General features: G+C 35.0%; 6 protein-coding genes across 6 annotated transcripts; 4 read left to right on the forward strand and 2 right to left on the reverse strand.

The window, feature by feature from the left end:
- Positions 1-391: 391 nt before the first annotated feature.
- Positions 392-5,749, reverse strand: FKS3 (putative 1,3-beta-D-glucan synthase; the record flags this gene model as incomplete). Its single annotated transcript, XM_001646597.1, has 1 exon — positions 392-5,749. The coding sequence occupies one exon, from the start codon at positions 5,747-5,749 to the stop codon at positions 392-394; it is 5,358 nt and encodes a 1,785-aa protein (XP_001646647.1).
- Positions 5,750-6,625: 876 nt separating this feature from the next.
- On the forward strand, positions 6,626-7,390 carry Kpol_1028p65 (uncharacterized protein; the record flags this gene model as incomplete). Its single annotated transcript, XM_001646598.1, has 1 exon — positions 6,626-7,390. One exon carries the CDS (start codon positions 6,626-6,628, stop codon positions 7,388-7,390), a length of 765 nt encoding a protein of 254 aa, XP_001646648.1.
- A 478-nt stretch (positions 7,391-7,868) lies between these two features.
- Kpol_1028p66 (uncharacterized protein) lies at positions 7,869-9,026 on the forward strand (the record flags this gene model as incomplete). The annotated part of the gene is made up of 1 exon (XM_001646599.1): positions 7,869-9,026. The coding sequence occupies one exon, from the start codon at positions 7,869-7,871 to the stop codon at positions 9,024-9,026; it is 1,158 nt and encodes a 385-aa protein (XP_001646649.1).
- Positions 9,027-9,491: 465 nt separating this feature from the next.
- On the reverse strand, positions 9,492-11,186 carry CWC22 (U2-type spliceosomal complex subunit CWC22; the record flags this gene model as incomplete). Its single annotated transcript, XM_001646600.1, has 1 exon — positions 9,492-11,186. The coding sequence occupies one exon, from the start codon at positions 11,184-11,186 to the stop codon at positions 9,492-9,494; it is 1,695 nt and encodes a 564-aa protein (XP_001646650.1).
- Positions 11,187-11,486: 300 nt separating this feature from the next.
- Positions 11,487-12,359, forward strand: CAB4 (putative pantetheine-phosphate adenylyltransferase; the record flags this gene model as incomplete). The annotated part of the gene is made up of 1 exon (XM_001646601.1): positions 11,487-12,359. The coding sequence occupies one exon, from the start codon at positions 11,487-11,489 to the stop codon at positions 12,357-12,359; it is 873 nt and encodes a 290-aa protein (XP_001646651.1).
- Positions 12,360-13,644: 1,285 nt separating this feature from the next.
- On the forward strand, positions 13,645-15,177 carry ADE4 (amidophosphoribosyltransferase; the record flags this gene model as incomplete). The annotated part of the gene is made up of 1 exon (XM_001646602.1): positions 13,645-15,177. The coding sequence occupies one exon, from the start codon at positions 13,645-13,647 to the stop codon at positions 15,175-15,177; it is 1,533 nt and encodes a 510-aa protein (XP_001646652.1).
- Between the last annotated feature and the right edge of the window lie 112 nt (positions 15,178-15,289).

Here is a 15,289-nt window from a genome sequence, read left to right on the forward strand (position 1 = left end):
TATAGTGATTATTATACACGCTAAAATCCATTAAATGTGACATGAACCTATGCTATGTTGAAGGAAGTTGCACAACTTGATTGATAAAGTAATATCAAAGGTAATGAGCCATCCCTTAGATAGTGATAAATACAAACACGTAATTTATTGTCCTTGGTTGCATTATTGAATGATAACTGTATGATAAATCTTTAATCTTAAACTTGCATTTGCTATATCTAGGGATTATTCCAATCGTTCTAATACCTATTTTTCTAAAAAAAGAATACACTTTTTGTTTTGATTTATCTGCAAATGAAAACAAATATTTTAGTTACTGATTCGTTATAACTAACACCTTATCATTGCAGGCTCAAGTATTAGCAACAGTCTGTCAAGGCTTGGGAGCAACTCAAGGTACTGTTTTGAATTGTGGAAGTTGAGGAGTAGTTGTTAATACAGTAGATGGAGCATTGGGCCCTGTATCGTTGTTTTTTTGATGATTAGGTTGGATTAAACCTTCTATTGGACTCCAAGTAATCATGGATGAAGGTGACGGGAAAAACTTATTAGCTAAGATAGGTGCAATTATGCACGCTAAAAGTGAAAATAATATGACGAAATATAGAACGAAATATTTTCTCACAATGTTATTCCTCCTAGCTTTTTGTTTCTTCGTATATATTCTTTTATTGCTTATAATATGGCCAGGCTTCAACCAAAACAATATCATTGAATGCCAGTAATCTATGAAAGGAGTTAAGACAAATGGTGTCTGTAAAAACAACAAAATATGACCCAAATAGAAGTCACCTGCAAAGTAACTAGATTCCATCACCTTTACTGTATATTCCCTTATTGGCTGCAAGATGACAGCCCAACCCATACCAGTATTATACCATTTACCTGTCCACCAAGCAATATTTGATTTGTTATTTTTAAATTCCCTTGTTAAAAATAGAATTGTAACCAACTTGAAAAGCAGAACATGTAAATTGATGGATGTAAGTAATAGGATTAAAGTTCTGCCAAAATTCCAGCCTTCTAAAAAACACATTAGCTCAAAATTGATCAAATAAAATATAACTGAGGCTCCATGAGCAATCAATGCCACTGATGACCCAGATTTTTTGTAAAGAAATGACATGAATGGCATGATAAAAAATGATACAGAAAATAGTGCCAGCAATAATGTCATATTCAATACAATTGGAATAAATGTTACTATTATTAGTCTAATAATAGAATTCGTTGGCTTCACATTTTTTACACCATTTTGAGAGTTCATAAATGTATATGCTGTAAAATTTATTAAAAAAACGAAAAATGGAATAAATATTTCAACAAAGAATATATTTCTGAAACTAGCTTTTTTAGATTCTCCCTGATTTACCTCTGATTTATCGTTTATTATTTTTCTTTTGTACCCTGTAAAACGAGCTCTAGATGACTTTACAAAGCTTACCCATGATTCTTTTTCATATTTGCTATTGCCTGAAGATAGCCATCTGATATAGTTCCTATAATCAATAAAAAATTCAGAGAATGCGAATTGATGAGGATTGAATATAAAAGGTGCAAAACACATAGATATGACGGTTATCCAGAACCATAAAAGTGCTGGCTGCCACATAGTGATCGTGGCAAATAAAAGCATCATAAAGACCTGAAAACCAGAATATATGGATACAAGAACAAATCTCGAATATAACAGTGAAAAATCTATTCTAGATATTGCAAACCCCCTCCCAGTTGGAATATATTTAGCTCCTCCAAATGTAATATCGCTTAACAATGAATTTGCATATACTTGACAAACAAAGACTTCAAACAACGGTGCCATTGAAAATAAGTGATGAAGAAATCTTGAAACCGTTTTCCATATGCCTTTTTCTAATAGTTCTAAAATTAACAATGGAGCAAATGCAATAAAGAATACGATGAATATTGATAACACGAAAATTTCTACCCAGTGTAAAGCAGGTTTTAAATTATAGCAACCAATTGGCTTTTCTAACATAGTAATTGGGGCATCCTTGTTATAATTACAAATGATTATTTCGTTGTTAAGAGAACCCAAATTCAATAACAATAAGAAGAACAACTGGACGGACATCGAAATGAAAAGATTGTTTAAATGGAAACCAGGATGGGCATAAAAGAATGACAAAAATCTATCAATCGGTAACTGTGTGCCTAAATAATAATATTCTCTTGAAAGCAGTTGCTCTCCCATGCCTGCGCCAATTTTTGTTGTAAAGTTTAATATAGATCCAAACCCTAAATCTCTTCCTTTGCCACATTGATAATAATCACTATGTTTAATACGTCCTCCCCTACATATTGCATTCATACCGGCATAGATATCTTCATTAAGGTGTAAGGTTCTTTGAGCCTTAGATATACCACCTCTTGTTGTCATAAATATACCATTGATAAAATCAGGATGTCCATAATGTAACTTACCACCAATTTCTGCTAAAGTTCTTGCAAATAAGGTTCCAAAAGTTTGTTCTTTACCTGCGGCAATATCACCTAAAACTCCGATGTTTTCAGAAAATATATACTCTCTTGCTCCAACAATCGCGACTGGAGGTGGTTCAGTTTCATATTCAATGCCCGGTATATAGGGCACTGATCTTATTACATCTATTTCTTCAAATTCACTTAATACCGATCTTATTTTTAAACATTCCTCTAAATAATTATCTTGGTTAGCATCAACAACTTGAATGTACTCACCTCTATAAAAAATGATAGAATGATTCTGGTTATCAGATTTTCCATCACCTAATATTGGATTTCCAGATAATTTGACTTTTAAGATCGGGTTTCTTAGTCCGGTTTTTTCATTAATTGTAGAATAACCATTTGTTAGGCAAGAATAGAATTCGGTTTCTTGTGTTCCTTCTATAGGTTCTTCAAGTAAGTACGAAATGTTAACATTAGGATAACTTCTTAAAAGCAACTCTGTTGCTTCAATTTCATCTTTGTTAAATTTGGTGTATCTTTGCATCGCAACCACCATCCGGAATTTTCGATAAGACATATTATCCAAATTATTTTCCAAGGCGTCTAGGTCCTTGGAGTACACTTGAATTATGGTGGGATTTTCTACTTTATATAGTAATTTTATAGCTTTAGAATAATTCATGAATCCAGAAACTGTTCTATACAGTGTTTGGGTCCTTAAAGAAGCCCAAATTCTTGTTCTTAAAGTGTAAAATGATTCTGAAGAATTGAACCCTAAGTAAAAATATGGTAGATCGTTTATCTTTGTTTGAATTAATTCCTCTACTATAGGTATATTTTCTTGTTCTGATTTAGCAGACCCCTGTTTTTCATCGTAATCTTCAGCACTACCATAATTAAAGGTTGAAAAATCCCCATTAATATCTTGAGATTCTTTAATTGCATCCTTTTCAGTTTTCAATAATTTTGTATCTCTTACAAAGCAATTCCATTCGGTTGAGTGAAGTTGCTTCAGATATTCTAATACTGTTATTCTAGCTTTTGATGATTCTTCCTTTATTATTTCTTTTAGGGTTAAAAGAATTTTTTCTGAGTAATGGGGTATTAAAACAGTAAATGTTGGCATACATTCTACTGGCACGGGCTCAGTTATTGGTGTTGACAAAGATTGAGCAAAGAATGAAATTCTTCTCTTAGCTTCTGAATCTATTGGAAAAAATTCAGTTGACTTAAAAGTTGAATCATCCTGTGCAACAAAAAACGTTGGCGATTTTAAAGTTCTCTTGTCCATGGCCATTGAATCAACTTGTTGATATAGTAATTTTTCTGCATGCTCGATAGATAATAGATGCTCGCGATACATTGATATTACTATTGCGTTCCATATCTGTGACACCAATATTTTGGATTTATATTTTGTCTCCATTTCTGAAGTAGCCAAAATTTTTGAATATATTCTTTTTGGCAATCTTGAATAAATATTTTTCCAAGGCGTCAGTATTGAAGTACCCAATGAAAATGATAGTACAATGGAAAAGACACAATTACAAATGATGTACCATAAGTAGGTATCTAAGAAAAATAAACCTAAATCTGTCAATATTATAAGGAACAAAGTGATTTTTGGCTGGTATCTACAAAGATAAGTTTGCAAAAAAGCATCACCTTTGCATCTGGACATATCCATGATATATAATACTCTGATCGGATCCCTTAAGGATAAAGTTAGGAAAAAATAAGATTCTATAAATTTTGCCAAAAAAACAAAGAACCAAAGGCCATAAGAAAACCATTGACTTCTACCTAGGAGCTTTGGGAAAGAAGCTGTAAAGGTTTGAGAAGAAATATATCTTCTTCTTTTTTTACCTCTTTTCAAGTAAGATCTAAACATACCGCCCAAAGGTCTTGTTGCGAAAAACACCGTTGTGATGATACCTATGATCAGTTGTACAATAGAAACTACGAAAGCAGACTTTGAGTGTACATCTAAGTCGAAAAATCCAAATATATAAACCGAGGGGCCAAAATTTATTATGAAACAAATGATAAGGCCTAGTAATCTTTGAGATAAATGTTGAGCGCCAGGCCATTCCCTTGGGACAAATTTCCATTCGAATAAAGTTGCAATAATCTGTATAATGCATGCAACTGTACCACCCAAAGCTATTGCCGAGAGTCTAACTTGTGGGGTTGGTTGATTGTTTAATAGTTGGATATAGTTTTTTGTATACAATGCAGGAGAATTAAAAGAAGTGAAGAACCAAAATGAAGAGAAATGAATTATCCAGAACCTATTAAAGTTAGTAAAACTATGCATCCAGCTTCTTGTTTCTTTGTAAGTCTTATAAAATACTTTTGGCCATTCGATTTCGCTAAAGAGTAAATAACGATCTTGTAATGGTTTATCAACTAATCTTTCTCCATTTCTCAATATAATACGTTCTATTCCTTCAGGATACCAAAAGAGTTGGTTTACGTCATCATAACCTATAATATCTTTATGATCTTGTTCTCTTCTTTTCCAAGTTCCATCTTGTTGTTTTTTGTAGACTTGGGTTTTCAAGAATAGATACAATGGGGTAATGACGTTATTTAAATAAGAGAATTCTTTCAATTCATAAGTCGATGAAGATTCTGTAGCGATATCATAGTCTAGTGCGCATTTGAATATAAAACACAAACATTCTGGAGTGAATCTGACTTGATTTGCTTCACCCCAGCAAAGTAAATATAAAGCGATTTGTCTTACCATATGGTAATACGAGAGTTGTTTCATTTTCAGTTTCCATTTATAGTCTGCAGTTTTCAAATTCGTATCATCTTTGAATTGTTCTTGGGTAAGGGTGATCTTTGGGTGGCTATTAATGAATTCTAGTTCTCTCTGTTTCCATTCTTCGCTTTGTTTTTTGATTGAGACACCATTTTTTTTAGCCATTTTATTATTTCTAGTTCTTGCTTTGCCGCGCAGTTTCATATTTTGGAATCCTATTTCTTCATCTAGGTCGAGCTGAGCAGCGAAGTACCATTTCCTGTAGTTTGCTTGTTCGCCGCCGATATAAGAGACGTGTAGAGAGAGTAGAGCACTTTGTGGAGTTGTTCTGCTTGCACGGGAGTCCAATTGTGAGAGTAGGAGATGGAACATGTTTTCCTTTGAGGCTTGTTGGAAGCCGAACTTCAGAGCCAGATCTTCGAAGATTGCTCTTATTTGAGCTTTTGTCACTGGGACTTCGTCGTCCTGGCACCAGGCTGGGTACTCTACGTCAGTGAGGGAAATGTTTGAATTTGAGTCCACAGACATGGCAGATCGATATGTAGTAGGAGGAGATTGGGCGGTGACCGGCGTGTGTGTGCATGTGGTGGGAGTGTTTTGGTAAATGGATAACAACTAGTTGGGTTTTTATATGTGTGAGAGTATTAAGCAAAAAAACCGAAAGTGACACAAAAACCTGAAAGGGGACAAGAGTGTGGCGTCGGAAGTGGCAGCGGCAAGCAAGCCCAAGAGAAAGACATAATAGTAGTAATTCCCATTTTTTAACAATTTGTTAGCAAGAATATTATTTTAAGGATAATTTGTTTAGTTGATACCCAAACGTTAAAAAAAAAAGTGTAATTGGGAAGGTATGTTGCGAAACTACCATTTGTTGGCTAGGAGAGGGGAGAGAAAGAAGGTGGATGTATGTTTTTTTTTATTGTGCTGTCTGTATACACAATTGAAATAGCTCTCACTGTGTGTATTTTGAAATTGATCCATCATACTGTATTTGGTCTTATCGTTATCTTATCGTTATCTAATCTTATCTTATCTTTTCCAATCTGGACCGCGGGATTAGAGGAGATCAGACGGGACGAAAGAATGTCGAGACGCATCACAAATACATTAGCACCACCACGTGATGGCACCAGCATGGACAAGCACCAGGAGGGGGGAAGACGAACGGACGAACGAACGAAAAACTGTAAAAGAGAATGTAGTGCGACCAAACGTGATGGCACGGCGCTAACAGCCAACACGAAAATGCAATTTCCTGTGGGCTCCCGGCCCCCGTGGGTGTGTCTGTCTCTGTGTCCATCAGTGAGTATATTTATTTCGCTCACCACGACGTCTGGTTCGCGTCTTTGGCTGGAGATACACACATAGACAGACAGCTGAGATCAAGGCATCTCACGGGAAACGATGACGGTAGAGTGGTTTAGCATAGTAACCGGTAAACAAAACAAAACGGCTTTTTCTTTTTCTTTTTCTTTTTTTGTTTCTTCTTTCTTGTTGTTCTTCTTTATTCCTTCCTGCACTGAACGTCCGCTTATACTTACGCTTATACGTACACTCACACGTTGCATCTCGGTGGGAGACACACACACTGTAAATGCTTTTTCTGTTGTTGTTGTTGTTGTTGTCTTGTTACACGTCTCTCTGCCCCCTCCCCCGGCAGTATACAGACAAAAAACACACACACCAAATCAAACCAAAAATAAACAAATGATGCGTTTCGGCCGTTTCTCTTGCCATCGCATCGGCCCAACTGGGTCTCCCCCCCCTTCCCCCCCGTTTCCTTTGTCGCTGTCCCAATTTGAAAATTTTCTTTCTGGGTGTTGTCTGTCTGTGCTGTGGCCGCCAGATGGGATCTTGCCGTTGTTGTTGTTCGTTGGTTTGTCTCTGGCCCAATTCGTGGTGGTAGAGTTCTCTGTGCTGTGCTGTGCTGTGCTGTCTCTTCTCGCCAAACAAATTTTTCACTTTACATTTTCGTTCTATTCCATTTTCCCTCTGCTCTGCTCTGCTCTGCTCTGCATTTTCGTTTTCGTTTTCGTTTTCGTTTCGATTTTATTTTTAAATTTTTCAGCTTTTCCCAACTTTCCCAAATTTTTCAGTTCGTTTCGAACTGTTTTGTTGTCCACGGCCTGGATCAGTCCAGTCTACCAGGCTAGTCTAGAGGTCATATAGAACTATTGCCAGATTCCACCTCACTTTTGCAACGTTACTCTCTCGCATGTTGTCTACCTCTCTCTGTATCATTGTTGTTCTTGTTCATATTCTTGTTCATATTCTTGTTCACGTCCATGTTCTTGCTCTTGTTCATATTCACGTCCATGTTCACGTCCATCCATATATATATATACACTCATATATATATATATACTTAGTTGCTTTCTTTACTTTATAATTCTTAGCTGACCAAGACATCTCTAATTAATTCAACAATAGATCCAGTGTACTTGAAATAGAACAACACCAACTGTTTATTCGTTCTTTTATTTTATTTTATCTTATCCCTCTGTTATTGCCAACTTTTTTGTTTTCGATTTTTGATTTTATTATTATTAATTAAAAAAAATAAAAAACACATCTAGTCTAAAATAATAGTGTCTCTATATTCTAGTCCATCTGTCCTTCGTTTTATTTCAGTTCTAATTTTAATACCATGCGTTTCTCTCATTTATTAACTTCCGCTTCTTTAATCTCTGCTGCCGTCGCTGCTCCTGTTGTTGGCCACGAACACAAGAACAAACGTGATGTTGTCACCACCACCGTCAAGAACTTGGTCACCGTCCAAGTCACCATGAACCCAGACGGTTCTGTCATGAACAACGCCGAAGTCCCAGCTGCTCAAGCCGCTCCAGCTGCCACTCAAGTCGCTCAAGCTCAAGTCCAAGCTCAAGCCGAAACTCCAGTTGCTCAGGCTGAAGTTCAAGCTCAAGCTGCCTCCACCCAAGCTCAAGCTCAAGCTGCTTCCACCCAAGCTGCCGCCTCCACCCAAGCTGCTGCCTCAACCCAAAACCAACAATCTACCGATTCTTCAAGTTCTGGTTTCAGTGCTGCTGCCAGAGGTGTCACCTACTCTCCTTACACTGCCAACGGTAACTGTAAGTCTGCTTCTGAAGTCGCCTCTGATGTCGCTCAATTGAAAGATTTTGGTATGATTAGATTGTACGGTGTCGACTGTAACCAAGTCGCCAACGTCTTGCAAGCTAAGGCCTCTAACCAAAAGTTATTCTTGGGTATCTTCGACATGGGTAACATCGAATCTGGTGTCCAAACCATCTCTTCCGCTATTAAACAATACGGTTCTTGGGATGACGTTTACACCGTCTCCATCGGTAACGAATTGGTTAACGCTGGTTCCGCCACTCCATCTCAAATCGGTCAATACGTTTCCACCGGTAGATCTGCTTTGAGTGCTGCTGGTTACAACGGTCCAGTTGTCTCCGTCGACACTTTCATCGCTGTCATCAACAACCCTGAATTGTGTAACTACTCTGACTACATGGCTGTTAACGCTCATGCTTTCTTCGACCAAAACACTGTCGCTGCCGATGCTGGTTCTTGGGTCTTACAACAAATCCAAAGAGTTTGGACTACTTGTGGTGGTTCCAAGAACGTTTTGATCACTGAAACTGGTTGGCCATCAAAGGGTGACAACTGTGGTGTCGCCGTTCCATCCGAAGCTAACCAAAAGGCTGCTATTTCCAGTATTGAACAAACCTGTGGTAACGATGCCATCTTATTCAACGCTTTCAACGACTACTGGAAGGCTGATGGTGCTTACAACAGTGAAAAGTACTGGGGTATCTTGGACTAATCCTGATTAAAGAATCTCTTCGTATTTGTTCTTTGTCATTTGATTTTTTTTAGTGTTTACCCTTTATTTTTTTCCTTAATCAATATTTTATATTTGATTTTTAATTTTAAGAGGACTATAAAATATGAGAGAGAATTAGTTTCCAAATCAACATTTTTTAATTTGTGCCTCTAACACTTTTTTTATTTTATTAATTCTTTTACCTTTTGAAATACGCAGAGGATTTTTTATCCTTTGCAGATACCCATTATTTCTTAAGATATGTTCTAATATCATTTTTTTATTTTATCTTTAAATTATTCGTTGATTCGAAAATATTATGACTGTTTGTCGTTGACTGACAATTTAGTCAATTGAAAAATTATATAAACAATTATTATTTTATTATTTAATTATATATGTATGCGTTTATAATAAAATATGAATGTTTCTCTCTCTGGTTTTATTTATACATCTAGTCTTACTTTACCGTCTTCTTGGAGGAGTTCTGGATCTATTCCTGGCTCTTCTTGGTGGCGTCCTAGATCTATTCCTTCTTGGTGGTGTCCTAGATCGACTCCTTCTAGGTGGTGTCCTAGATCTGGGTCCCCTTGATACAGGCTTCTGATTGTATCTTGAAATTCGTCTATCCTTTTCTTCTTCTTCTTTCTTTGATCTTACCAGTTCCTGTCTTTTCTTCTCTTCTTCCACTTTTATTTGTTTCAGTTCATCCTCAATTGATTTTAACTTATCTCTCATCTCTTCTGTCAAAGAACCCAATCCAATTGCCGTAAAATAATTAATAGAATATCTAATATTTTCTAAGTCATCCGTGGGGAACATATTCACTAAATATGACTTACTTGAATCTGCTTCTAGTCTATTTCTCAATTCATCAATTCCTAATTCACCGACCAATTCTTGAAATAAAAATTTCAATAAAATTCTTCCTGCTGGTGTACTTTCTTCTTCATTTAGATGAACATTTAAAAATATTTCAAAGCTTATGACTTCAGTTGCTAGAATATGACCCCACAATTTACCCATTATTCGAAGTTGTGCCGGTTCAAATTCAGATGCATTTTCATAATTAGACTTAAACGTCTCAATAAATGCGGGAGTCCAGGACCTATGACTTCCAAGTAGTCTTTCAGTTAAAATTCCATAAAATTTTGAATATGTAGATTCCTGAATACTTGACTTTATAATAATATTTACCACCTCATCTTTACTATCATCTGGGATTCTTAATTTTAAAAGTTTATGGGCGGCTTCATCACCTGTCAATGAACTTTTTAATATTAAATAAATGTTTTTCTTGAATTCCACATCAGTTATTCCGGTTCTATCTTCTATCACAGTCTCTGCTTTATCCTTTTCTTCTTCAAAATAATCTTTGTAAACCTTTAATTTCAATGATTCAAATAAAGTCTCTTTCTCTACGTAGTTATCGTCGTAAATAAATTCTGTTAGTTTAAAATCAGGTCTTAGTTCTCCTGTATCAATCATGAAAGTATGCATTTCGCCTTCAAGAACTTTCAAATTAGTAGATTGGATGCCATTGTTTTGGTAGTTTCTACTTCTCAGTTCAAATAACCATTCTAAATTCACATGTTCATCTCTTGACAATCTACCACTTTGTAATAGATGCCTCAATTTTTCAAAAATTGCATTATGTATGGTTTTATTCACTTGAACAAGTTTCTTCCCACAGTGTGTTAGTAATGATATTACTACCGGTAAAGAGCCATTATCTAAATCTTCCAGAAGCAAATGCAATATTTGTAAAATTACAATTTCATGTACCACTTCATAGTTAAATAATTGGGCAATAAAGGTTGCCATTGTAAAAGTTTCCAAATTATTCATATTATTATAACCCTTGATAAACAAAGCAATGGATTCTTTGGTCATAAGTAAACCCATCTCCGGCATTTCAGAATTGATTAAAGCTACCAATAAAGCATACACAACGGGAATATCCTTCTTTAGCTGATTCTTCAAAATACTATCAACTAATAACCTTTGTCCCACCAGCACATTAACTTCAAACAACTGTTTAAATGATTCCATTATATTCATCTCATCGGCATTACCAATAATATATTCTATTTGATCCTTCAATAAGGACCAATTCTCCCTTTGAAGTTCCTCAAGGTTAGTACCATCAGAACTGCTCATGTTCAACTACCAGCATTCATATATGTCCCTCTCAGACCTACTTCAACTTATAATTCTTGTATCATTTGTTTTATGTTATGATATTTATGATATTTCAAAATAGTATAATATTTAAATATTGAAATTTCGCCTATAAGAAATAAAGGTTATATATAAGAATAAATCATAGAAGTTGGTATGATAGAGTTTTAAGAGGTGTAGTTGGGTAGAGGATTGTGAGGTCTTATAATTGCAATTGTAGATAGTTTGAGTATCGTTATAGGTATATAGTTGCTTATTTTTTAATTTATTGTGGTAGTGATGGCTCGAGTAGGTGTTGTTCTAAAGGATACCAAGATATTGGATTACCATAGGGTGTCAGAGATCTTTGAAAATTGTTTGGATAGTTTCAGTTGTAATGGTCCTGATCAATTGGATATTGTTATCCTGGATGAGTTTCGCTCCTATGTCCATTTAGATGAGACTTTGGGAAAGCTGTATAATATTAGTCGTGAAGTATTATTGACAAGATCACTGCATATGTTACCTATAAATATCTATTTTGAATCATTCGATAGTAATGAATGTCATTGGGATATATTATTTGTTAGTGACGAGAAAGATTTGAGTAAGTTTCACTATGCTGAGTATAAATTGTTTGAATTACCAATTTTGAAAAATGTTGAAGTTTCAACAAAATATGATGGTAATGGCGATCAAGATAAGTATGAGGTTTCTGCGTTAGGAGGAACGTTTGACCATATACACGAAGGACATAAAATATTGTTAAGTATTGCCAGTTATTTGACATCATCTAGATTGATTATTGGTGTGACTGATCAAGAGTTGTTGGTCAATAAGAAATATAAGGAATATCTTGAGAATTTTGATGAACGTTGTAACAATGTTATAGCTTTTTTGAAGGTGTTAAAACCTACACTTAAAGTCGAAATAGTTCCTTTGAGAGATGTATGTGGGCCAACGGGTCGAGTACCAGAGATCCAAGCACTTGTAGTCAGTAGGGAAACGATTGAAGGAGGTAAAGTAGTCAACAAGACAAGACTTGAAAAGGGGATGAAAGAATTAGATATATGTGTTGTAAATGTTTTAGGTGGACATGATGAAGATGACTGGAGTGAAAAATTGAGTAGCACAGATCTAAGAAAAATCATTAAAGAAACTTCGTCAGCATGAATTTTTCAATTACTAATGAGAAAGAAAATAACCATTAATAAAACAGAAAAATGAACTAGTATTATATACCTACATTAATCTTAATAAAAGTGAAAAAAAAAATACCTATAAAATCAAAACTAAAATCCAAAAAAACAAAAAAAAAAAACAGAATCAAGATCAAATATAACATGAACAGGATCAAATAAGGCCATCTAAGACCATGAAGATGTCTAATTATCGATCCATGCAATCTCTGAAAAACACATCAATATTATCTGCAATACAAAGAAGCAACCATTTCGAATAACCACGGCCAAGAAAGTTCATTAGAATGGGACCATTGAAATTCGAAAGATGCAAATGAAATCAAGAAATAGCAATAACTACGAACTATTTATTACCATCATAAAAATCATTGGGAAATTGCAAGAAAACGACTCAATTGGCATGAAGTTTGACCCTTGTCCAGAAGAATCGAACTTACATTACCACTACCGTCAGCATTAACTTACAGATTCGAAACACAGATCAATCAATCAATTAATCAATCGATGAAATAGAGTTTGAAGTGAACTAATTAACTATCTGGAAACCAATCAACCATTTACAGATAGTTGAAGTCCTGTTGTCTCTCTTTATAAGACAAGAACTTTCATCAATCAATGAACTCATTAATAACAATGAAGTTAGATCAATTAAGTTGAATTATCCGGTCATCATCAAAAGAATGATTTAATGAAATGAAATGAAATTGATTGTACTCGGTCCACTCCTAATTTAACAAGTTTTCATAGAATAACTTGGTTCTAGTCATCATTGATCAATTAGGAAGAGAAGGGCTTTTAAAATCAGAACAAATCTGACTCTTGTTGGTATCTTGATCATTTTAATTACTGAAAGAGTTAAAATTTGATATTAAATTAGGTTAATTTAAGGTAAAGGACGAGTTGATAATGGTGATGTTAATGAAGATGATGATATGATTGAAATGTTAATTATTAAAGTAATGTTTAATGTAAGTAATAGTTTAATAGTTTTTTTTATATATACTTGAATAGTAGTTTCATTTGTTTCAAAAATGTTAAGGTGTTAGTTCCTCTCTTATTCTATGTTATATATAGATATAGATATATACATCAGCAGGTTTAAGACTTTTCACTAGATCAGATTGATTTTGACTTAGAGATTAATCAGATATTGGTGAGTTTGAAAGGTTAGGAAGACATATTGGGTCAAGTTTGTTGTTGATAAAGAGCTTTCACTCGGTTATATTGTGTTATATTCGGTTTTAGTTTGAAATAAGATGTGTGGTGTATTAGGTATTGCATTAGGTGATCAGACTAAAGTGGTTGCTCCTGAATTAAGTGATGGCTGTCTTTTCTTACAACATCGTGGTCAAGATGCTGCTGGTATCACAACCTGTGGTCCAGGTGGTAGATTTTACCAATGTAAAGGTAATGGTATGGCTCGTGATGTTTTCACTGAACGAAGGTTAACTGGTCTAGCTGGTGCTATGGGTATTGCTCATTTACGTTACCCAACTGCTGGTTCATCTGCTAATTCTGAAGCTCAACCTTTTTATGTTAATAGTCCATATGGTATATCGTTGGCTCATAACGGTAATTTAGTTAATACTTTGAGTCTGAAACGTTATCTTGATGAAGATGTTCATAGACACATCAATACCGATAGTGATTCTGAACTGCTGTTGAACATTTTTGCTTCTGAATTAGAGAAACATAATAAGTATAGAGTTAACAATGAGGATGTGTTCCATGCTTTAGAAGGTATGTATCGACTATGTCGTGGTGGTTATGCTTGTGTCGGTATGTTGGCAGGTTTTGCCCTATTTGGTTTTAGAGATCCAAATGGTATTAGACCATTATTATTCGGTGAAAGAGAGAATTCTGATGGTACCAAGGATTATATGTTAGCTTCTGAAAGTGTTGTCTTAAAAGCACATAATTTCACTAAATTCCGTGATTTAAAGCCTGGTGAGGCAGTTATTATTCCAAAAAATTGTGATAAAGAGGAACCTGAATTTAAACAAGTTGTACCAATCAATTCTTACCGTCCAGATTTATTCGAATATGTATACTTTGCTAGACAGGATAGTGTCCTTGATGGAATTTCTGTTTACCATACAAGATTACAGATGGGTAAGAAGTTAGCAGAAAATATCGTTGAAAAATTAGACCCTAATGAAATTGACGTTGTTATCCCGGTTCCTGACACAGCTAGAACCTGTGCATTGCAATGTGCTATCACGTTAAACAAACCATATAGAGAAGGGTTTGTCAAAAATACCTATGTTGGAAGAACTTTCATTATGCCAAACCAAAGAGAACGTATTTCATCTGTTAGACGTAAGTTGAATCCAATGGAATCAGAATTCAAAGGCAAAAATGTCTTAATTGTAGACGATTCTATCGTTAGAGGTACTACATCCAAGGAAATCGTCACAATGGCAAGAGAATCTGGGGCTTTAAAAGTTTACTTTGCATCAGCCGCTCCAGCCATCCGTTATAACCACATTTATGGTATTGATTTAACTGACACTAAGAACCTAATTGCATATCAAAAAACCGATACAGAAGTTGCAGAGGCAATCAAATGTGATCAAGTTTTCTACCAATCTTTGGAGGATTTGATCGATTGTTGTAAGACAGAGACAATTGACAAATTTGAAGTTGGTGTCTTTACTGGTAACTATGTCACGGGTGTTGAAGATGGATATCTTCAGGAACTAGAAAGGGTTCGTGCTGAGAACAAGAAGAACGCAGAAGACGTCAAGGCAGCTGTGGATATCGGTCTGTACAACTGTGCTGACTATTAAATAGACAATTCCACATATACATATATACATTTATATATACACTAAGCTACATCTACTGGTAAAATAGTAGACGCATCCATTTTATACATCACTAGAAAAGTATAACAAGACA

This window comes from Vanderwaltozyma polyspora, genomic scaffold, assembly GCF_000150035.1.
Source record: "Vanderwaltozyma polyspora DSM 70294 KpolScaffold1028 genomic scaffold, whole genome shotgun sequence".
Classification (NCBI taxonomy): Eukaryota; Fungi; Ascomycota; class Saccharomycetes; order Saccharomycetales; family Saccharomycetaceae; genus Vanderwaltozyma; species Vanderwaltozyma polyspora.